Raw genomic sequence first — 24,734 nt, forward strand, 5'->3', positions numbered from 1 at the left:
GAGGAGGAGGGGGGCAGTGTGTATACAGGAGGGGGGGCAGTGTGTATACAGGAGGAGGAGGGGGGCAGTGTGTATACAGGAGGAGGAGGGGGGGCAGTGTGTATACAGGAGGAGGAGGGGGGGGGCAGTGTGTATACAGGGGGAGGGGGGCAGTGTGTATACAGGAGGGGGGATGTGTACACGGGGATGGGGGGGGCAGTGTGTCCATGCGGGGGAGGGGGGGCCATAAAGGGGCCCACTAGAGCTCTGTCGCCCAGGGGCCCACTAAAACCTGGAGCCGGCCCTGAAAAGGTCGTACAGTCCTCAAAATGATAGCAAAAAAAATGACACCACCCACAGCTCCGTGCACTGAAGTATGAAAAAGTTATTAGTGTCAGAACATGGCAAAATGAAGAATTTATTTTGGTACAAAAGGTTTTAATTTTTTTAAATTTTTGAAAACATTATAAAACCTATATAAATTTGGTATCCTCGTGATAGTACTGAACCAAAGAATAAAGTAGACATGTGATTTTGGGCGCTCAGTGAAAGCTGTTAAATCCAGGCCCACAAGAAAAATGGGTGCAAATGGGTTTTTTCATCACTGCATTCTGAATTTTAAATACCATCACTATGAAGTGCAATTTGTTACGCAGAAAACAAGCCCAAGCAGAGCTCTGTACATGGGAAAATAAAACGTTACCGATTTTTGAAGGTGGGGAGTAAAAAATGAAAATGCAAAAACGAAAAAGGGCCTGCTCCTTAAGGGGTTAAAGAATGTCTTAGACCAGTTTACAAGTCTACCAGTTACCAGCCTGTTGGGAGCTTTGGACTCTTGGGAGCAGGGCCCTCATTCCTATTGCTTCATCTGGTTATTTTATGACTGTATAATGTCTTGTTTTATTTGTATATGTCCCCCATGATCCGTACTGCGGAATATAATAGCGATGTAGAAATAAAGCTTTACTATTATTTGTAAAACCAGTATATACTTTAAGAAATTGTGCCTTGAAGGTCCCCAAAAAGTGGTTCCTGAGCGGGTAATAAGAAAAAACACAAATTTATCAAACACTTTTTATGTCATGAGCTGAATACATTTCTTTCTTTATGATTGAGACAACTTTATCATAGCTGATCCTAGCAATGCACCACACAGCCCTTTGTAGTAAATAAATGTCTCTTTCCCCTAAAACGTCGTATGTATTTGCTTTTATTAAACATTTCTGAATGACATTATTGGAGTCTCTGAAGATGTCGAATCTGCGACCGAGAATCGCAAGAGAGATTTACTCAGTTTTGTTTACCTGGATACAGCAGCGGCCTATCACCGCTTCCGCTGTGTTGTTATGGATACGAGGAGACGCGGCGGTTGTAGTATAGGCCGCAGTGCAGCCCGAGCTGCATGCTGTGATCGGGGCATCAGGGGGGCGGCAGGATGCTGAAGGCCAAGGTGCTGATGGTGGGGCCCAGTGAGGTGAGGACATCTCTTTCAGATACCGTCTCTAGTGTCAGGCCCTGTTCACATTCTATTTCTATGCCTCCATCATGTGATAAGACCGGGGGCACCCAGCAGATCCCCATTGCCTACAACAGTCTGACAGGTTCCCCCTCTAAATGTGAACATGTCCTTACTGATGTCCTTCTGTGTCAGACCCTCCAGTTATGGAGCAGAGGAGGAGGAGGAGGCAGCATGTTTTTCTTTTAGTGTCTTCTTTCTAGATTTATATTATTATGTTATTGGGTTCAGCCTCCGCTTTCTGTTGTGGGTACCGTTTTTGGTTTGTCTAAAATAAATGTGTGAACCATTGGGGGACATTTATTATGTCTTCCCTGTCAGTTCGGGTTGTTTCCCAAAACTGAATGAAGCATTGAGCAGAGCATTGTCAGAGCATTGTGGTCAGGCAGGGGTGTGAACACCCCAAATCGCCTCATTTCTATAGTCTTCACCCGAAACTAGGTCCGACCTGGCGCAGATTGCGTCCATATTTACTGAGAGGTTGGAGCATCTTAGTAGATTTTGCTTCCGGAGCGCCATTGGGGGGAATTTTAAGACTGGTATTTAAACACAAGTCTTAAAGGGAACCTGTCACCAGGAGACCCATTTTTAGCACTCCCCCAGTCCCCACAGAGCATAGTACATACACTGCCAAAGTGTTTTTGTATAAAAAATTGGTTTTACAGAAAAAAAGATATGTTATATTGTACCTTTCATTAGCATCTGCTGTGTGACTAGGCAGTTGCCCAATGAAAGGGGCTGGAAAGGAGCAGTCCCACCCCCACCCCTGGGAAACATGTGACCTTTTCAAATATATGAATAACTCCCCACACTCAGGATTGGCTGTAGAGCAGCAGGGGGCGTCGCTAAGCCCAGTGATGGGTGTTTTCATATATTTGAAAAGGTCCCAAGGGTGGGGGGGGGGGGGGGGAACCTCCCATTTGGCAACTGCCTAGTCACACAGCACATGCTAATGAAAGGTACAATATAACATATCTTTTTTTCTGTAAAACCAATTTTTAATACAAAAACAGTGTATTGGCAGTGTATGTACTATGCTCTGTGGGGACTGGGGGAGTGCTAAAAATGGGTCTCCTGGTGACAGGTTCCCTTTAAAGTGGTTGTCCGAGAGTAGGGAAAAAATACTGATGTGGCGAGAGCAGGCTGCATAAAAATATGAACTAGCACTCACCTCTTTCGGCTTTTCCGTTGCCCCGCGCTGTGGTCCCTCTGTGCCGTGCCCCTGTTTGCAGGACATCAGGAGCAGCAGACGAGGTAAGTAAATATATTCCCCCCCATTATGTCCTGCAGGAGAAGATCCCTAACGGCCGGACTGAATCTATTACTCTGCAGCCCCCAAACCCCACTTTTTGTCATGTCTGACACTCCAGATCCCTGTAATTACATAGAACACAATCATCCACCTCCATTGCTTACATGTTATACAAGCACTAGTGAACTTCATTACATGTGCAACAGGATAATTTATAATTATAGTTTTTGTAACGGTTTAGAATAGAGCTGTGATAGAAATGTCTTGGATGATGTTGATCAGAAATATTTATAATTTCCAACTATACATCCAACAAAAGTCTACGCTAAGATTTGCAGTTACCTGGCCTAGCCACCTCATAGAGAGCAGTTGTACATGGGCCCTCTACATGGCTTGGGCCCCGGTCTACCGCAAAAACTGCCTGTATTATAGTCCACTACTGGCAGGATTTTTTAAATAAAATTAATTCAACCACCAGGATGAAGGATTGTAAACCAAGCACACTGACATACTGGTGTGTCCCCTCTCTGGTAGAATCTGCTCTTCTTTAAACTGAAGGATTGATGTTAATGGAGCCTGGAGCCCCTCAGACTCATTTAGATAATTTTAAAAACCTTTTTTTCTTATAACCAAGGGTATAGAAAGCTTGAAGAAGAGGGGATCCTACCAGAGGGGGCACACACCAGCATGTCAGTGTGCTTGGTTTACAATCCTTCATTCTGGGGATAGATGTCCTTTTAACTTGAATACCTCAGCTCATATAGAGATTGGAGAATGGTGGCTGAAAGGGTAGCAGTTTGTAGCCTGTTTTGGAACACATGCATGAAGCCAAAGCTGGCGGGGAAAACAGGCTGGTGGTGTTTCAAGGGCCCTTAGTCATGTGGGCAGCTCTTTCCTAGTTAGTTTTCTTTGCATTGATACAAGCGGCATTTATTAAAGATTACCCCTGAATCGCCTCCCTAAACTGAGAGCAATGAAACTTGGCACAGTTATTAGTCCTTCTCTGCATAGGTGCCACCTTTTTTTAAGCAACTGTAAGCACCTCACTTGTATAGGTCGACAGGTTGCTCCAAAAGCCATGTTGTGACTCTACAAATCAGTCTCATCTGGAAAATGCTCGGCCCTTTAAAAAAATATCTTCATTGCTGGAAAGAGGTGGAAGTCCCATAGTGCGAGGTCGGGTGAATGAGGGGAATGCGGTAGAATTTTCAAGCAACAGGAAACTTCCATTTGGGTAACATGTGAGGTGGGAATGGGTGCATTGTCTTGCAGAAGGCCAACACCTTTGGCGAGCCTCTTGGTTTTGATGGCCTCCCACAATTTCTGCAGCAGTGAAGCATAGTATGCCCCAGTGATGATGGTACCAATGCTAGGAAATCCATCAGTACTACTCTCTGCTGGTCCCAAAAAAACTGTGAGCATGATCTTGCCTGCCGAGGGTTGGGTTTGTTCCTTCTTTGGAGGGTGGGAGTCATGATGCTTTCATTGCATCGACTGGACTTTAGTCTCGGGGTCATAGTGATGGACCCGTCTTTCATCCTGTGTGAACAGTCCTCCTGGTTTCCATAGCACATTGCCAATAGAGCCTGAGAGCGTTTGATTCATTCCTGCTTCTTGAAAGGTGTGAGCAGCTGGGGAACCCAGCGAGTGGATAGCCACGGACACCGCACTAATCTTGACATTTTGGGATGGGTGGTGAAAGGTCACCAATTTTTCCAAAATGGCGACTCCACTTGCTGGATTGTGTGTTCATCAATGGCAGAGAGGGCTGGCCCTGGAATTGGAGCTGTTTGTGACCACATTTAAATTGATTACGCCAGTTCCTGGCTTCATCGTATGATGGGAAATCCTCACCATAAATCTCTTTTATCTCATCGAACGTCTGCTCTGTATTTCATCAGATCCACACCTATTCATCACCTGTAAAATCAAGAACATTACAGGCAGTCCCCGGGTTACATACAAGATTGGTTCTGTAGGTTTGTTCTTAAGTTGAATTTGTATGCAAGTCAGAACTGTATATTTTAGAATTGTAACCCCAGCCAAAATGTTTTTGGTCTCTGACAATTGTAGTTTAAAAATGTTGGGTTGTCATAAGTACCAGGATTACTAGTATGTCTTAATTGCAGACACCTTAGATAACTTTTACAGTTGATCACTGTAGCCTGGGACTAAAGTACAGTAAATTACCAACATCCAGAGGTCCGTTTGTAACTAGGGGTTGTCTGTAAGTTGGGTGTTTTTAAGTAGGGGACCACCTGTATCAGGTCTGTATTACAAAGTGTAACCTATAGAGACTTGTATCCAAACAACCAAAGAGAGGCAGGCACTTGTGATTGCAATCAATAAATTGAAGTGGTCATGCATCAAAAAATCATATCAAAAAGTTCAAAGACAAAGGGATGCAATAGTGACCCATGTAAACAAATCAAAACATCTTTATTAAATTGAAACAACATACATGGAATAAAAACATCTAAAAAATGTAACCCATACGTTACATTGAACACTGTGCTCCTGAGAGTACTAAGCAGGGCTACAGTGATGCTCCCCTCCAGACCGCCTGTAAATACTCAAGTGAAAGATACAAACAAGAGAACAAGCTAACTCAAAAGGTAATAAGGGTATACAACGGATCCCAAAACGGTTGCTATAATAATCCTAACAAATAGCAGCAATACCCAATAGCAATTGGTAGGAAAAATAAAGTGCAAAGTGTAGCAGCAATGAGTCAAAACATATGGAAAGGTTTTCCACGTGAATGGGGTAGACCGTGGTACATGAAGGGGGTAAGGAGTAGCAAGATCTCACTGTTGGTAGAAGGCGGAATGGGGGGAGGCAGGACCCCACGCGTTTCGTCACCGATGTGACTTCCTCAGGGGTAGACCAGGTAATGAAGGCATGTTGTGGTTATATATGGTATGGTACCATGTTCCAATTAGGGGTCCCACCCACTCCCCTCCCCGAACACTGAGCCGCTCGCCTGTAGCAAAGGTAAAAGTGGATGAAGCCAGGATTCAAGAAGAGGCGCCAGTAGAAAGATCGCGAGACACTAATAATAAAAACTTATTAACGTGACGTACTATATCGCAAGAGTACGCTAGCACTATCATGAGACCAGGAGACCATGCATGCTGGGAAGCGGCGAAGTATCGCGAGATGGCATATAAGTATACCAGTTATCAGAGGATAGAGGATACATCAAATATCGCAAGATTACGGTCTTATCTCTTCGTAGCTAGGAAGTCAAAAAGGTGGCGAGGTATGCGCTTGCGCTATCCACAAAGGATACAAGTTTACTTGACTGTGAAGTGTCATTCAAATAAGGGTAAGTATATAGAGATGTGGAATGTATATTCTGATCGCCAGAAAATGTCGCCATAATGATCACAAAGATGATCGCCAAAATGTAACAATGTAAATCACAGCTTGTTTAACTATAAAGTCTCAATCAAATCAAGGTAAGTATATGAAGACGCAAGTTATATATGACCCTCATGAAACGGTATATATCGCATACAAGAGATCACCACAAAATAAAGCGCAGGCGTAACAAAAAATTCAAATACTGTACATAAAAAATATATATATATCCGTTTGTAACTAGGGGTCGTCTGTAAGTTGGGTGTTTTTAAGTAGGGGACCACCTGTATCAGGTCTGTATTACAAAGTGTAACCTATAGAGACTTGTATCATTACACATGTGCAGATTCACCGTCCTGTGATAAATAGAAGCGGGTCAGGGGAAATCTCTAATTGAACGCCCCTTGTGCACTTAAATTTGACATTTTCCTTTTTTTTTCCAGTGTGGGAAGACGACTTTGTCCAACTTTTTAGCAGATGCGACAGAAAATATTGGAGGAGAATACAGTCCAACCCAAGGTGTTAGGTAACAAACAGTCTACATTGTAGTTAGTCTCCAGGACCTGCAGGGATTTCACACCTTATAAAGTTTTCTCCTAAAATACTAATATCTAGTACAATTATGTTCTATCACTTATCTATAGATCCCATTGCCCCCTGTGCAGTTCTGGGGTAAAAGCTACTTAGAATATGGCTAAGTCTCAGTTCACATCTGCTTTGTTTTTTTTTCCATTATTCTGCTTATCATTTTCCTTGTATCGATGAGACTCAGGATTACTCGGCTTATAGGACATCTAGGTTTTCTTTATAGTTGCAGTATTTTAGTACAATGGGGCAGATTTACTTACCCGGTCCTGTCGCGGTCCAGCGGCGGGTTCTCCGTCGAGGATTCGGGTCTTCCGGTGATTCGCTAAGGTAGTGCGGCCGATGTCCACCAGGTGTCGCTGCTGTGCTGAAGTCTGTCGGTGTTCACTGGAGTTCACCATCCGTTGCTGGGTGCAGGTAAGCGCACGTCAAGCGACACATTTTTAAATTCCGCTGTTTTTCCGAATCCGTCGGGTTTTCCGACCGACACACAAGCCCCCGATTTCCGTCTCGTGCATGGCGACGCCGATGCACCACAATTCCTTCACGTGTGCCAAAAACCCAGGGCAATTCGGCACAAATCGGTAATTTCGGGAAACCAGACGAAAAATAGCGATTCGGGCCCTTAGTAAATGACCCCCAATGTCTCTGGATTTCTGGAGCAGCCTGTACTGCAGTCACTCACAATGGATGTGTATTTTCCTATCTGTTATATTATCTCTGTTTTATAGCCTACATATGTTTAGCATTCTCCCAGGGAACATAGAGCTTATCCTTATAGAATACATACTTGTATATTACACAGACATATTGTTTATAGTCTTCCACAGATGTGCAGTTTAATAAACCTCACTGTAAAGTGTAAACTCTACTGACTGTAAGATAATGGACTTTTTACTAGGAGAATGATATCCAAGTGTTGTTTCTTGCACAATGTCTGCTTTGATATGTCTCCAATACAGATTGTACTGATATATACTTATTTTTATATACAGAATACTCGAGTTTGAATGCCCAAATGTGAATGGAAACAAAGGACCAGGATGTGAAGTTGAACTTTGGGACTGTGGTGGAGATCACAAGTAAATGTCTATTCCTACTGTTCTGTGAAATACAATGCGTCTCAGTGACTCACATAAGGTCCAAATCAGATGTAGTGTTCTCATTCACACTCCTGAACTCTATGGAACAATAGGAGTGAGGGCCCTGCTCTCAAGAGCTTACAGTCTATGAGGATGAGGAGGTGACACAAGAGCTCACAGTCTATGAGGATGAGGGGGTGACACAAGAGCTCACAGTCTATGAGGATGAGGGGGTGACACAAGAGCTCACAGTCTATGAGGATGAGGGGGTGACACAAGAGGCTACAGTCTATGATGATGAGGGGTGACACAAGAGCTTACAGTCTATGAGGAGATGAGGGGTCGACACAAGAGCTTACAGTCTATGAGGATGAGGGGGTGACACAAGAGCTCACAGTCTATAATGATGAGGGGTGACACAAGAGCTTACAGTCTATGAGGATGAGGGGGTGACACAAGAGGCTACAGTCTATGATGATGAGGGGTGACACAAGAGCTTAGTCTATGAGGAGATGAGGGGTTGACACAAGAGCTTACAGTCTATGAGGATGAGGGGGTGACACAAGAGCTTACAGTCTATGAGGATGAGGGGGTGACACAAGAGCTTACAGTCTATGAGGATGGGGGGTGACACAAGAGCTTACAGTCTATGAGGATGAGGGGGGGGGGGGACACAAGAGCTTACAGTCTATGAGGATGAGGGGGTAACAAAACAGGGTTAATAGCTTATATAATGATCCAGCCATTTTCCACAGGGTTTTTCCATAAATCTTACAAAACCCATTTAAAGCTTCCGGAGGGTTTGGGACTGGGTACTTCTTCAAAATCAGAAGTACCCAAGACTCTTGGGGAACTGCCTTCCCACATCAATGACATTTTCGGGGAGATTTATCAGAAGTGTCTCAGTGCAGAACTGTAATAGTTTCCCATGGCAATTAATCAGCTCAGTTTTTATTTCAAAAACAGTTGTGGGAAAATGCAAGCTGAGCTCTGATTGGTTGCTATGGGCAACTAGAACAGTTCTGTTCTTAGACACTTCAGATGAATCTCCCCCTTTATGTTTAACTATCGCTGGACTGATCATTGCTATGACGTGTTACTAGTGGAGTCCCATGACCACTACCCAACATCTAATCAAAGGGGTTGTTAGAGTTTGGCCCCAACAAAACCTCTAGTTCACTACAGGCAGTCCCCGGGTTACATACAAGATAGGGTCTGGAGGTTTGTTCTTAAGTTGAATTTGTATGTAAGTCGAAACTGTATATTTTATAATGGAAGTTCTAGACAATTTTTTTTCTTTTGCCCCAGTGACAATTGGAGTTTCAAAATTTTTGGTGTAATTGGACCAAGAATTATCAATAAAGCTTCATTACAGACACCTTACAGCTGATCATTGCAGTCTGGGACTATAGTAAAGCATCCAGAGAGCTTCACCAGAGGTCACAGTGGGCAGAGGGGTCCGTCTGTAACTATGGGTTGTCTGTAAGTCGGGTGTCCTTAAGTAGGGGACCGCCTGTATATGATTTTATTAGACCTGCCGGCGATGCTTACAGCTGCAGTATTGTTTTGGGTTCTCGTGAAGTTCACCTGGGATTTTTTCTCACTATTTTGTGTCTTTTCATGGTAGGTTTGAAGGTTGCTGGCCCGCTTTAATGAAAGATTCCCACGGAATCATTATTGTATTTAATTCGGACATTCCAAGTCACCTAAAGGAGATAGAAATGTGGCACAATAACTTCATCCAACAACAACGATTACAAGACAACCAGTGCCTCCTGATAGCACATGTCAAGCCTGGATCAGGGGATCAAGCTGAGAGACCAGATCTATGTAAGTGTCCTTACAACTAAGTAAAATAAAATATAAATAAAAATTCTTATCACCCCCCCCCCCTTTCACTAGAACTGATCTAAAACTAAATAAACAGTAAAAATAACTAAAATGTTAAATATCTCTGCGTCCAAAAATGCCCGATCTATCAAAATCTTAAAACGATTATCGCCGACGGTGAACCACATTACTGAAAATAGCCCCAAAATATCCAAAACACAACTTTTATACAATTTTACATAACATAAAAAGTGATCAAAAGGTCGCACCGTTCTCAAAATGGCAGTAATGAAAACGTCAGCTCATCTCGCAAAAATTGATGTCTAACAAAGCTCCGTACCCCAAAGTATAAAAAAGTTATTGGTGTCAGAAGATGGCGAAACAAAATGTATTTTTCGTACACATTGTTTTCATTTTTGAAAATGTATTAAAACCCAATAAAACCTGTATAAATTCACCATGATCATTCCGAATCAAAGAATAAAGTAGATGTATCATTTGGAGCTCACAGTGAAAGCTGTAAAACAAATGCGTTTTTTCACCAATTTTTCCACATTTAGAATTGTTTTCCAGCTTCCCTGTACAGGGCATGGAATAATAAATAACGTCACTGAGAAGTAAAATTAGTTAAGCAATAAATGAGCGCTCACACAGATCTGTACACGGAAAAATAAAAAAAGTTCTAGATTTTGTAAGGTGGGGAGCAAACAATGAACAAAAAAACGCCTCAAAGTGGAGGGGTTAAAGGAAACCTACCACTTCTGATGGTAGGTATTAGATGTAAACACCAGGCACCAGCTCAGGGTGAGCTGGTGCCGGAGCTTACCTTAGCTAGTGTTTTAAACCGCTATATCGCGGTTTAAACACATTTTTATTTACAGCCCTAAGGTAGCTTCGGCGCTGCGCGCGGCCGTGCTCACGCGCGCCTCCATAGGAAGTGCCGAAGGCGCCACGCGCACACGGCCGCGCGCAGCGCCGAAGCTACCTTAGGGCTGTAAATAAAAATGTGTCTAAACCGCGATATAGCGGTTTAAAACACTAGCTCAGGTAAGCTCCGGCACCAGCTCACCCTGAGCTGGTGCCTGGTGTTTACATCTCATACCTACCGTCAGAAGTGGTAGGTTTCCTTTAAGAAGCATTTGTGACACCGCTGCACTATTTCCCAACACAACACAAATTTCTGCACTGAGTATGACCAAGCGCCACATTTATCCAACAGAATTGTGTTGTACACCCTATGTTAAAGGTGCCCAAAAAAAGTTGGTGCACCTTGCCGGAGCAGTGCAGGGAGCGCCAGATTCATGAAGAACCAGAAATCTTAAATCTGGTGCACTACACCCTGCACACTAAACAGGCAAACTGCACCTAGTACAGACAGTACAGTTGGATAAGTGTGGGCCATCATGTTTTGTTTGTTTATGTTAAATATGTAAGAGGTGCAAAGTATCCAAAACTCAGCGTGACAATGTTGGGCTAATACAGGGATAGCAAATGCAGTAATGGTGAAGAGTCCTAGTAAAAAGTGTCAGTAACGCCGTCCTTTTCCATTAGAGGGCAGTATAACATTAGAGAGAGCGGCATTATGGGGCAGACCCAATTCCTGGTGTATCTGTTTGTATTGTTCACATAATAAGTATATGTCAAATTATGGGATAGAAATAGAACTATGATGTTCTATTGGATTGATGTGATTGATGATCTCTTAAATGGAAGGTAAATGGAGTTTTAACTCTTAACATATTTAGATAAATATGGCCACCATTAACTCGTGTAAACAGGGCCTAAGAGGCTGAAGGGGCCTGTTCAGTAAAATACGGTAGTCTCCCTGATATAACAATCTAGGGCAGGGATGGCTAACCTATGGCACTGGTGCCAGAGGTGGCACTCGGAGCCCTTTCTATGGGCACTCAGGCCATCACCAGAGATGACTCCAGGTATCTTCCTGCAGTCCCAGGACTTTCTGTGCACAGAGATATTTTAAAGTGACAGCTCTACTTGGGACTATTTTCTGCTGTATTGGTGTCCTCAGGTGCTGGTATCAATGAAAACTGTGACAGAGAAGGGAGTATAAATCACACATTAAATTTCTGTGTTGGCACTTTGCGATAAAAAAAGCGGCTCTATGTTGTAGTTTGGGCACTCGGCCTCTAAAAGGTTCGCCATCACTGACCTAGGGTAACACTCACATTCTTCAGTGTTGTTATTTCATTGGGGAATACAAGACTTTACTCAGATATTCAAATCACTAGTGGCATCAGGTACTCTTAAAGGGGAATTTTAGGTAGTTTTAACCCTTTAATTTATCAATAGTATGTGTTATATAGCGCTGTTCCTTAATTTTGTTCAACTTCAGACACTTGTAAGTCTTGATATTTTCTGACCTTCCAAATCATTCATTATTTGTCTTATTTAAAGGGGGTTTCATTTGAATGGGTGCTAAGCTGTAGTGACTCAGTTCAGCCACTGCACTGATAATGGGGCTGTTTTCTGTTCTATTTTCTGTTTATCAGCTGCTATGGACAAGCAGACCTGGGTGCTGGGTGTTAGTCCCTCACGAGGACATATTCTATACATTTGATATTGATATTTTAGCCCAGATAACCACTTTAAGGGTACCAATAAGGCACACAAAAAATCCTTTGATTTTCTCAGAAATCAAAGGTGCGCCTTATAGTCCAGTGCGCCTTATATATGAATTGTACTTACAGACAACAGCTGCCTTGAACTGTGCACAGGTCTGCCACCTGCTGGTCATTCATCCTTATAATCAGGTGCACCTTATGTATGAACCTAGACGTTTTAGCAGGCATTTATTGATGGTGCGCCTTGTAGTCCGAAAAATACTGTACATTCAGAAAAATGTGCACAAACCAGCGCGCAGTAGAGGAGGCGGGATCAGCACTGCTCACCCCTCCCCTCTCCATAGAGCAGTGCAGGGCCTATATTTCTCTGTGCAAAGTCACGGTGCGGTGAGATAACTTGTGCACCCCACACCATGACCCAGCGCCATTGGTGTCAATGGGGACTGATATTCGGTTGCAAATGGAATGACCAGTTATCGACCCCTCCCCCCCCATTATGTTCATGTGAATAAACTCTCAGTAAAGGAAGATTCTCATATTGTGTCTGTCTTTTGTTACAGCCCCAGCATTAGCCAAGTTAACACTGGTACATTCCAACCTAGAAGAAGACCCTGAGGACCTAAGGATGGAATTTGTAAAGTATCTGCGAGGTGTCGTCAGCTCATTGTCAGAGAGCAGAGACCGGGAAGAAATGTCCATTATCACATAACATTACATTGTGACGCAAGAAGTTCACGTCTGTTACTAATGAGTTTCCTTATCCTTACCCGGACTTGCATAAGAAGGAGAATTCTTCCTTCAACAAAACACTGGCATTAATAAAACGAATATTTTGTAGCTGGAAATACTAAAGGGACTCGATCACCAGATTTTACCCCATTAAATGTCTTTTCTAGAATTCCCTCTTTTATGTGAAATATCGCCCTTTTATCTGTGTTAAAAAAAATCAATTAAAAATTCAGAGAGGAGTCCTATTTCATATACCTATAATCATGGTTTTGGTGTCATATTAAAGATAAGAATCTCATCTTTTAAATCACATGAGATTCATGGTCCTGTGAGCTACAGAATCAGAGATTCAGAGAGGAATTTGAAGAAAAATGTCAAATTTGATCTGTATCTGCAGCTCACATTTCCTACATTTCTTTAATTGTAGATCATAGAACCACAAGCCTGATGTGATTTGAAAGAGTTGATTCCTAAAAATAAATGTAATTTTAAAAGACACCAAAAGCATATTTGTACCCTAAAGAAAATAGAAGCTCTCGAAGTGACACTTCCCATGCCGCCTCTAAACTTGACTCATCTCTGGTAAAAGTTACTCTTCTCTGCACATTTTCACATGACTTTGGGGATAATTTTTTATGGTCAAAACATAAAAGAGGGAACTCTAAAAAGGACATTTCATATCTTACGTAAAAGTAAATGGTAGTTTAATGGGGTAAAATCTGTTTTGCTTTAAACTATTTTATTTTTAGCAACCTTCATTTCATATAAATACATATTTATAGTCTGGTCCTTTGACCTTAATGTAGGTTCATTTATTAATATGTAAAAGAATAGATAAGATGGAGACAAGCTGCATATAATACTTTATCCCCCATTGTCTGTATGGGATTCTGAACCCCTCTGTAATTATATTCAGTACATACATGTATGTATCCAGTCATGTCTTATACATTTGTTATAGACCAGGGCTAATAGGGCCAGAACATCTCGGGGTCACCCAGTAATAAAAAGTTATATTTGTATTGCTGATATTTTGTGTTATTTTAAATAAATATTTTTGACACTCAATGATATGAGATTAATTAACAATTCCTGTGCCCCTTTAGCTTTTACATCCAAGATAATTGTCTATTATATCCATCATCTATCTCACTATGTATATTTTATCTATCATTTATCTATAAATCTATATCATCTTTCTCACTATCTATTCTATTCTATCATCAATCTACCTCTCATCAGTCTCTATCAGTGCTATTAAGGAGCCACTTACTTACTGTGACCGTTCATAAAATAGTTTTATTTTGGATCCCCATTTTTTAGTTTTGCCCAGGGCCCCACTTTGTCTAAAACCAGCCCTGGTGTTGAGTAGAGTGGATTTACATGTGTTTTTTAAAAGAACATCAATCATCAACTGAAGGATTGTAAACCAAGCATACAGACATGCTGGTGTGCGGCCCCTCAGGCAGGCAAATGAGCCTGAGAGGCTCCAGCCTCCAATAATTCCTTTGGAGCCTGCAGCCCCCCAGGCTCATTTGCATCATTTTAAAAGCCTTTTTTTTTTCTTAAAATCTAGGGCAAAACAAGCTAAAAGAACAGCAGTTCCTGCCAGAGGGGCCACACACCAGCATGTCTGGATGCTTGGTTTGCATTCCTTGAGCTGGTAATCGATCTTCTTCTATTTTTTCTTAAATTTTAACTGATCTAGTAAATTTAAAGCAAAAATGTCCATCACATCTTCAGCATGATGCAAATATGCACGAGCCCATAAGACGGCAATGAATAAGAACGCAAAGAAGAAAAGTGGCGCGATCATTATTTCATTTATTTTCTTTATCACACTAAAAATTTCTCTACAAAATAAAAATACATTGGAGGCAATTACTATTCGCGTTGCTTTTGGCAACCACACTTGTGTGTTGTTGCTGCGCCATATTTATTATATGTCGGTGCCACAATGCAGCTCATATCTTTTTTTTTTTTTCTTTTTGTTGCTTAATACAGGCACAGCTCTTCAATCCTGACACTTTTTTTACACAATTTTTGGTGCATAATTGGAAACACAAAAAGCAAGTCTACCAACTACTTAACCCCTTCATGAATGTCCTTTTTACATTTCTGACACTCAGTTGTTTCTATTACGGTGCGCCAAATCCATTAAGGTCGTGCCCCATAATATAACATATAGAAAATCCAGTAAGTCTCAAAATTCTATATGTGCAAAAAGGGGACACAGAGGGGCACAGTTACCGTATTTTTCGGCCTATAAGGCGCACCTCTAATAAATGCCTGCTAAGACATCTAGGTTCATATATAAGGCGCACTGGAGTATAAGGCGCAGGATCAAATGCAGTACCTAAAATGACCAGCAGGTGGCAGACCTGTGCACAGTTCAAGCCAGCTACACTTCCTGGGAAACTTGTCTTCAGCGTGTGACAGAGCTCCGATCTCAGAGGTATGGCTGCTGGGGGTTAATGCAGGGTGATGCAGCAGGGGTTAAGCAATCTCCCTCTGCCCCTTCTTCTTGCCTCCTCAGCCAGGGTGTTATTCCTGTGGGGTTCCCTGTGACTCCTGTTACAGGGCTGTCAGGTATGGGGGATTGTTTACTGATGATGATTGCCTCGTGGTCGGCACTATGGCAGCTCCGGTCTCTCCGTGCTGGGGGAGGGCAGGATGGGCACAATGTTAGTTGTGGTGCCAGGGCACTTCAGGAGCTAGGGACCCTGTATACTGTGTGGGAAGGTGCAGGAAATTTCTGGGGATGGAGCTATTAAACACTGGTAAATGTACAGTACATCTTGTCTGTAGTACATTTCTGTATAAGTTCATATATAAGGCGCACCGGCCTATAAAAATACGATACTTGCCCGTATGCTGGAGTTCACCGAAAGTCCGTGTATCATGCCCTGTGCCGCGATTCACTAAGATCGTGCCCCCGATATCCTGCATGTGTCGCTTCCCCGCTCAGGTCCGACAGAGTTCACCGTCTTTTAAGTGGTGCATGTAAGGGTGGTGACACGCATGGCGTTTTTGGGCCGTTTTGCGATCAGAAAAAATGCATGCGCTAAAAAACGCATGCATTTTTGAAAACGCATGCGTGTATGACAGGTTTGACCAAATAGCTTAATTCAAACTGGTCAAAAACGGGTGCGTTTTCAAAAAACGCAGTGCATGTGGTCTTTACGATCTGAAAATGCACTAACCAAAAACGGCCTCAAAACACCATGTGTGTCACCACCCTCAGGGCATTGTCTTGTGACAATTTGAAAGGTGCCAACCAAAAATTAAAGCAGTAACTTATTGCTCCCTGTTCAACAACTTTCAATCATATTGGCCTCCTGAGGAGAGCAACACAGTAGAAAGATGGAAATTTTTCATAATTTTAGCTTCTTTCCAGTTTCGCCACCACAGCCCTATATTGTGTCGCATGTAAGCCAGCACAGCCGCGCCAAAATCCCAGCGCAGACACTCGTTAAATACCTGTCCAAGCCTTGCAATCCCTGAAAAAGGTGCACATTCCGACAAAAGTGAGCTCCACGGTAGATGAGCCCCCATGGTATTGGTTTGCAATGTTTTATAATCTCTTTTTATTTATTTTAATATTTTGTACTATTTTAGATGTGTACGTGCAGGTTCCCTTTAACCAAATAAACCATGGCACTTTTTTTTTTTTTTTTAGCTACTAAACATCTCATGAGTAACGAGATTTTTTTCCCCCCTCTTCTTAAATTTCAACTGAGGACAATTTCATTGTGTAAAGTTGATGAACTTATGACACCAATAGACAAATATTTGATGTAGAAGACAAGGGAAATCTGAAAATGAGATACACAAAACTAGCTTTCAAGAATCTTAAGGAAAGATGTGCTTGCATCTGGCAGGTGCACAACGTGACCAGGTGCAAATATTCAGCCGTCTGGAGATCAGAGGGCTCCAGTTTACCACGCTGTATCTATGTCTAGTTCTCATTAGATAGATGGTATGTCAAATATTTGGTCTCTGGGAGCGAGGCAGGTTACACTTACAGCTTCTGGAATCAATTACATTGCCATATTCTCGCTCACAGCAGCTTCCAACTCTACCCAATAAAATATGTGTCTGCCTTCATTTATTATAAATACATTTTTTAGGAACTTGATATAGAGAGAAGATGGAGAGACAAGGAGAGACAGAAAGCGCTCCTATAGTGTAGTACCCCTAGTATGGTTATTAGTATGATGGTGTAGTGACAGCATGACCGTGGCATGTAAGTGTCCCCACCGTGGATCAGACCCCCCTTACCGGGGGATCTGAATCACTCCTGCCTCAGCCCCGGGGTCCGGCGAGTGACCCGAGGCTTCTGCATAGCTCCCAACCGTCCCGATTTTGACGGGACTTTCCCGTTTTTCGTACCCCTGCCCCGCGTCACGGGCAGCTATGATATTGTCACGGATTTCCCCCCCAGGTCCCGCTGTGTCCCCATAGTAAATACTTTGAAAGTCTGAACTCACAGTACAGAATGGCTTCTACAGACATCGGGCAGGGAATCCTTTTCAGAGAAGTGTCGGGCTTAGCGCAGAGCAGGGACCACGTCATCAGCTTCAGATCTGTCCATATATGGTCGCTGCATCTCCTAGGGTTCCCCAGAGCAGACATCGGGAGGGAATCCTTTTCAGAGAAGTGTCGGCTTAGTGGAGAGAGCAGGGACCACGTCATCAGCTCAGATCTCTATCTGTCCATATATGGTCTCCAGGTCTTCCCCAGACACAAGCTCTTTATATAATTAAATTAAATAAAGTTTTGGCCAGGCTGAGATTCGAACCTGGGACCCTCTGCACCATAGACAGGAGCCTAACTAACTGAGCTATAAGCCCAGTGATACAGAGCTGGGGATTTCTGGTAAGTAAGACATGTTATCTGCCATTTACACTGTGACACAGACTAATGCACTGATATATAGAGAGGGATCTTCTCAGAGATTATTATTGTAATTATTGAGACTATTATTATTATTATTATTATAAATTTTATTATTATGGAGATGATTATTAATAATGGTAAAAATAATAATAATCATCTCAATAATAATAATAATAATAATAGTCTCAATAATTACAATAATCTGAGAAGATCCCTCCCTATATACCAAGGCAGTATATAGTTCTTAGTTACCAAAATTCTCCACTTGTTAATCACTGAGGTTATAGCTCAGTGGGTTGAGGCACTGTGTTATTATTGTATATGGACACTGCAGGTTCTGGGTTCAAATCCCAATGAGGATAATTTTTTTTTTTTTTAAATTATGATTTTTATTATTTTTAATATGGCTAAAATTTGGGGCGTGGCCAGGGAGTGATTGGGGGTGTGCCGCGTGCCGCCATTTTGTCCCTCTTTCCTTTTCCCAAATGTTGGGAGGTATGGCTTCTGGCTCCTCTTCTCGCCGGGTTCGGCCTTCCTGGCAGGACCCGGCTGTAAGTAACTGAGCATGCTCACCTACTTACACTGTACACTGCAATACAAGAGTATTCAGGAATCTGATGAAGCGCTAGCACAAGTGTGAAACATGTTATTCTTAATGCTTTTTATATGATTGTTTTTTATATGAAAGAAGTTTTTATTACGTTAATACGAGCAAGCCAGCGCCATTTTTAGCGCTCTGTATTGGAAAGAGAAAAAGTGCACCCCCCCCCCCCTCATTGGATGCTGAAAGACACACTTTTTAGGATCTTGTGCATTTTGTCTTCTTTTTGCTTCTGATTTTCTGAGTTTCTTTCACATCCACAAAAAAAAATAAAATTAAGGTTTAACATTGGTTAGAAAACATAACACCTTAGTTTCCCAAACGCAATTCAAATGCTTGGGGGAGCGGTTTGGCCCGATCGCACGTGCAGCGCTGCATAATCTGTATGCGCTATTGTGCGCTTCCAGTGCGCTTCCAGTGAGACGTATGCTATCGACAACAAGCAACCAGTGCTTTGTATCGTCTACATTCAAAGCACTGGGTGCTGGTTACTGATCACATGTGTTTCACTGGAAACGCCCCCAGGCGTTTGTAAATTGCGCCACATGGGAATACACCTATTGAAGTTAGTGATCCAAAAAAAGATATGTTCTACAATCTCTTCCATGGACAGCAGATCAGTGGGAAAAACTGAAACCGTAAAACATTCATAAAAATGAATGGCTTCAGTGAAAATCACAGATGAGAAAAACAATGTCCTATGTGAAAAATCCCTAAAAAACATAAATTTGCTCTTAATTCTGAAACAAGTTTTACTTGTTTAGGCTATTTGCACACGTTGCAGAAAAAACGCATTTAAATCTGCATCCAAAATTACAGCTTTTATGTACCAATTTGTCTACATATGAAGTGTTGCTTTTTTTGTGAGTTTTTTATGAGGATTTTTCGCATGCATTTTTTATCTTGTTTTATTTTAACTGATCTGCAAAAATCTGTATCAAATTCGCATCATGGTGCAGATTATATACAGATTTTCTCATTCGCCTATAGACTTCTGTTTAAAAACACATGCAAATATCCACCAGGACGGACAAGGAAATATGATTATTATTTTATTTTCTGCACTGAGCAACAATTTCCATGTAGAAAAGAAATACTTAGTCTACATTACTAGAGATGAGCGAGCACTAAAATGCTCGGGTACTCGTTATTCGAGACGAACTTTTCCCGATGCTCGAGTGCTCGTCTCGAATAACGAGCCCCATTGAAGTCAATGGGAGACTCGAGCATTTTTCAAGGGGACCAAGGCTCTGCACAGGGAAGCTTGGCCAAACACCTGGGAACCTCAGAAAAGGATGGAAACACCACGGAAATGGACAGGAAACAGCAGGGGCAGCATGCATGGATGCCTCTGAGGCTGCTTAATCGCACCATTATGCCAAAATGATGGGCAACAGCATGGCCGTGACAGAGTGACAGAATGAGGCTAGATAGCATCTAAAACATGCAATAATTGACCCTGACACTATAGGGGACGGCATGCAGAGGCAGCGGCAGCAGCGGCAGGCTAGAGAGTGGCATGGCGACATACCCTAAATGGACTCAGGCTTCAAACCAATGGGTGGCAGAGAGGAACCAAAGGAGGTGAGCAAGAAGCGCTCAAATAATATCGGTACATGATAAAAGTTTGCCAGTATATTTTGTGGATTACACAGCAGGGTGGCGACAAAGTTAACATGGAAGCCATGAAAACAACCCAAAATTCTGCCTGACACAGCTCATTTGATAAGGGGACCATGTATGGAGGCAGTGAACTAGTAGTAGATTAAAGGTGCTGCAGTTAAAACTATGTTAGTTGGATCTTGGCATGGAGCTGGCGCTCCGCTGCCAGGCGAGCTTTCGCCAATCCAAGCCCCTGTCTCTAGGCTACTCCCCAAACAGCACTTCTAAGAACCTTTTGTATAAGATCAAGTGTAGTAGCGTTCTTATAAGTTTGGGATATGGCGGGTGAGGGGAATGTAAACAGATGCGCAAGAAGCGCATGATGCGCATGGAGCTGGCGCTCCGCTGCCAGGTGAGCTTTCGCCAATCCAAGCCCCTGTCTCTAGGCTACTCCCCAAACAGCACTTCTAAGAACCTTTTGTATAAGATCAAGTGTAGTAGCGTTCTTATAAGTTTGGGATATGGCGGGTGAGGGGAATGTAAACAGATGCGCAAGAAGCGCTGAAATAATATCGGTAAATGATAAAAGTTTGCCAGTATATTTTGTGGATTACACAGCAGGGTGGCGACAAAGTTAACAAGTTTGATGTGGAATGCCCTGTAATAGCTCTTGGGCGGTGTGCCTTTTATCGCCTAGGCTCAGCAGTTTGAGCACCGCCTGCTGTCGCTTAGCGACGGTACTGCTGCTGTGCCTAGAGCTACCGACTGATGGCGCCATGGCCACGGATGGTAATTCGGAGGAGGAGGAGGTGGAGGAGGGGTGGGAGGAGGAGGAGGTATACTAGGCCTTTGAGACCTGGACCGAGGTAGGCCCCGCAATTCTCTGCGTCGGCAGTATATGACCAGCCCCAGGGTCTGACTCGGTCCCAGCCTGCACCAAGTTAAGTGTAGTAGCGTTCTTATAAGTTTGGGATATGGCGGGTGAGGGGAATGTAAACAGATGCGCAAGAAGCGCATGATGCGCATGGAGCTGGCGCTCCGCTGCCAGGCGAGCTTTCGCCAATCCAAGCCCCTGTCTCTAGGCTACTCCCCAAACAGCACTTCTAAGAACCTTTTGTATAAGATCAAGTGTAGTAGCGTTCTTATAAGTTTGGGATATGGCGGGTGAGGGGAATGTAAACAGATGCGCAAGAAGCACTGAAATAATATTGGTAAATGATAAAAGTTTGCCAGTATATTTTGTGGATAACACAGCAGGGTGGCGACAAAGTTAACAACTTTGATGTGGAATCCATGAAAACAACCCAAATTTCTGCCTGACACACCTCGTTTGATAAGGGGACGATGTATGGAGGCAGCTATATGGACGACTTTTGGAGGTAGCAATGGAGACAACGTGTGGAGGCTGCTATGGAGACAATTTAATTTGGATAGTGCCTGTATGTGGCAATCCAAAAAAGTTTTCAAACCAGAGGAGCAGGTAGGTGGCCCTCCAGAAAAATGAAATAGATTGAGTGCCTGTATGTGGCAGTCCAAAAAAGTTTTCAAACCAGAGGAGCAGGTAGGTGGCCCTCCAGAAAAATGAAATAGATTGAGTGCCTGTATGTGGCAGTCCAAAAAAGTTTTCAAACCAGAGGAGCAGGTAGGTGGCCCTCCAGAAAAATTGAATAGATTGAGTGCCTGTATGTGGCAGTCCAAAAATGTTTTCAAACCAGAGGAGCAGGTAGGTGGCCCTCCAGAAAAATTGAATAGATTGAGTGCCTGTATGTGGCAGTCCAAAAAACTTTTCAAACCAGAGGAGCAGGTAGGTGGCCCTCCAGAAAAATTACATAGATTGAGTGCCTGTATGTGGCAGTCCCAAAAAGTTTTCAAACCAGAGGAGCAGGTAGGTGCCCTCCAGAAAAATTGAATAGATTGAGTGCCTGTATGTGGCACTCCCAAAAATTGTTTAAAACAGAGGACCGGGTAGGTGGCCCTCCAGAAAAATTAAATGCATAAAGTACTATAGCTAGAGCCAGTGGGCCCTGTCAAAAAATAGCCAGTTTCCTCTGCTTTAGTGTACAAAGAGTAGGAGAAGGAGGAAAATGAGGAGGAGGAGGAGTGCATAAATTATTCAGGTTGAGCTTCCTTCACCTGGTGGAGATTGGAAATTATGAGAAATCCAGGCTTTATTCATCTTAATAAGCGTCAGCCTGTCAGCGCTGTCAGTCGACAGGCGTGTACGCTTATCGGTGATGATGCCACCAGCTGCACTGAAAACCCGCTCGGACAACACGCTAGCGGCAGGGCAGGCAAGAACCTCCAAGGCGTACAGCGCCAGTTCGTGCCACATGTCCAGCTTTGAAACCCAGTAGTTGTAGGGAGCTGTGTGATCATTTAGGACGATGGTATGGTCAGCTACGTACTCCCTCACCATCTTTCTGTAAAGATCAGCCCTACTCTGCCGAGGCTGGGGACAGGTGACAGTGTCTTGCTGGGGTGACATAAAACTGGCAAAAGCCTTGTAAAGCGTACCCTTGCCAGTGCTGGACAAGCTGCCTGCTCGCCTACTCTCCCTCGCTACTTGTCCCGCAGAACTACGCACTCTGCCGCTAGCGCTGTCAGAAGGGAAATAGTGTTTCAGCTTGTGCACCAGGGCCTGCTGGTATTCATGCATTCTCACACTCCTTTCCTCTCCAGGGATGAGAGTGGAAAGATTTTGCTTGTACCGTGGGTCCAGGAGAGTGAATACCCAGTAATCGGTGCTGGAATAAATTCTTTGAACGCGAGGGTCACGGGATAGGCAGCCTAGCATGAAATCTGCCATATGCGCCAGAGTACCAACACGTAAGAATTCACTCCCCTCACTGGCCTGACTGTCCATTTCCTCCTCCTCCAACTCCTCCAACTCCTCTTCTTCTGCCCATACACGCTGAACAGTGAAGGACTCAACAATGGTCCCCTCTTGTGTCTCACCAACATTCTCCTCCTCTTCCTCCTCATCCTCCTCCACCTCCACCTCCTCCGATATGCGCTGAGAAACAGACCTAAGGGTGCTTTGGCTATCAACAAGGGAATCTTCTTCCCCCGTCTCTTGTGACGAGCGCAAAGCTTCCGACTTCATGCTGATCAGAGAGTTTTTCAACAGGCCAAGCAGCGGGATGGTGAGGCTGATGATGGCGGCATCGCCACTGACCATCTGTGTTGACTCCTCAAAGTTACTCAGCACCTGACAGATATCAGACATCCACGTCCACTCCTCATTGTAGACTTGAGGAAGCTGACTGACCTGACTACCAGTTCTGGTGGAAGTTGACATCTGGCAGTCTACAATCGCTCTGCGCTGCTGGTAAACTCTGGATAACATGGTTAATGTTGAATTCCACCTCGTGGGCACGTCGCACAACAGTCGGTGAGCGGGCAGTTGGAGGCGGCGCTGCGCTGCCCTGAGAGTGGAAGCATCTGTGCTGGACTTCCTGAAATGCGCACAGATGCGGCGCACCTTCGTGAGCAAATCAGACAGATTGGGGTATGTCTTGAGGAAACGCTGAACTATCAGATTTAACACATGGGCCAGGCATGGCACATGTGTCAGTCTGCCGAGTTGCAGAGCCGCCACCAGGTTACGGCCGTTGTCACACACAACCATGCCTGGCTTCAGGTTCAGCGGTGCCAGCCACAGATCAGTCTGCGCCGTGATGCCCTGTAATAGCTCTTGGGCGGTGTGCCTTTTATCGCCTAGGCTCAGCAGTTTGAGCACCGCCTGCTGTCGCTTAGCGACGGCACTGCTGCTGTGCCTAGAGCTACCGACTGATGGCGGCATGCCCACGGATGGTAGTTCGGAGGAGGAGGGGTGGGAGGAGGAGGAGGCATAGTAGGCCTGAAAGACCTGGACCGAGGTAGGCCCCGCAATCCTCGGCGTCGGCAGTATATGACCAGCCGCAGGGTCAGACTCGGTCCCAGCCTCCACCAAGTTAACCCAATGTGCCGTCAGCGATATATAGTGGCCCTGCCCGGCAGCACTCGTCCACGTGTCCGTGGTCAGGTGGACCTTGTCAGAAACGGCGTTGTGGCAGCTGGGGAAAAGTAGTGGCGGCTGGGGACCGAATACCGAGGGGCGGCCGCCGCCATAAGGTTGCGAAAGGCCTCGGTCTCTACTAGCCTATAGGGCAGCATCTCCAGGCTAAGCAATCTGGAGATGTGGACATTAAGGGCTTGGGCGTGCGGGTGGGTTGCACTATATTTACGTTTCCGCTCCAGCGTCTGGGGTATAGAGAGCTGAACGCTGGTGGATGCTGTGGAGGATCGTGGAGGCGACGATGGGGTTTTTGTGCCAGGGTCCTGGGCAGGGGGCTGACTATCAGCTGACACAGGGGAAGGAGCAGTGGTGTGCACGGCCGGAGGTGAACGGGCTTGGTGCCACTGAGTGGGGTGTTTAGCATTCATATGCCTGCGCATACTGGTGGTAGTTAAGCTAGTAGTGGTGGAACCCCTGCTGATCCTGGTTTGGCAAAGGTTGCACACCACAGTCCGTCGGTCATCCGGTGTTTCCTTAAAGAACCTCCAGACTTCTGAAAATCTAGCCCTCGCCGCGGGAGCCCTCGCCACGGGTGCTTCACTACGTGACACATTTGGCGCTGATGCACCTGCTCTGGCCCTGCCTCTCCGTCTGGCCCCACCACTGCCTCTTCCAACCTGTTCTGGTCGAGGACTCTCCTCCGTCTCAGAAGCACTG

The 24,734-nt window shown here is 44.1% G+C and overlaps 1 protein-coding gene across 1 annotated transcript; it reads left to right on the forward strand.

The window, feature by feature from the left end:
• Positions 1-1,297: 1,297 nt before the first annotated feature.
• IFT22 (intraflagellar transport 22) lies at positions 1,298-13,087 on the forward strand. The gene is made up of 5 exons (XM_072138172.1): positions 1,298-1,453; positions 6,554-6,636; positions 7,691-7,777; positions 9,405-9,607; positions 12,750-13,087. Exons 1-5 carry the CDS (start codon positions 1,415-1,417, stop codon positions 12,896-12,898), a joined length of 561 nt encoding a protein of 186 aa, XP_071994273.1. The 5' UTR covers positions 1,298-1,414; the 3' UTR covers positions 12,899-13,087.
• The last annotated feature ends 11,647 nt before the right edge of the window (positions 13,088-24,734 follow it).

This window comes from Engystomops pustulosus, chromosome 2 (assembly GCF_040894005.1).
Source record: "Engystomops pustulosus chromosome 2, aEngPut4.maternal, whole genome shotgun sequence".
Classification (NCBI taxonomy): Eukaryota; Metazoa; Chordata; class Amphibia; order Anura; family Leptodactylidae; genus Engystomops; species Engystomops pustulosus.

What these genes read in the sequence shown, in the direction of transcription:
- IFT22 (XM_072138172.1), top strand. Translation starts at nt 1,415, where the DNA reads ATGCTGAAGGCCAAGGTGCTGATGGTGGGGCCCAGTGAG. An exon ending in GACTGTGGTGGAGATCACAA is followed by an intron (nt 7,778 to 9,404) that starts GTAAATGTCTAT and finishes TTTTCATGGTAG; the next exon opens with GTTTGAAGGTTGCTGGCCCG. An exon ending in AGCTGAGAGACCAGATCTAT is followed by an intron (nt 9,608 to 12,749) that starts GTAAGTGTCCTT and finishes CTTTTGTTACAG; the next exon opens with CCCCAGCATTAGCCAAGTTA.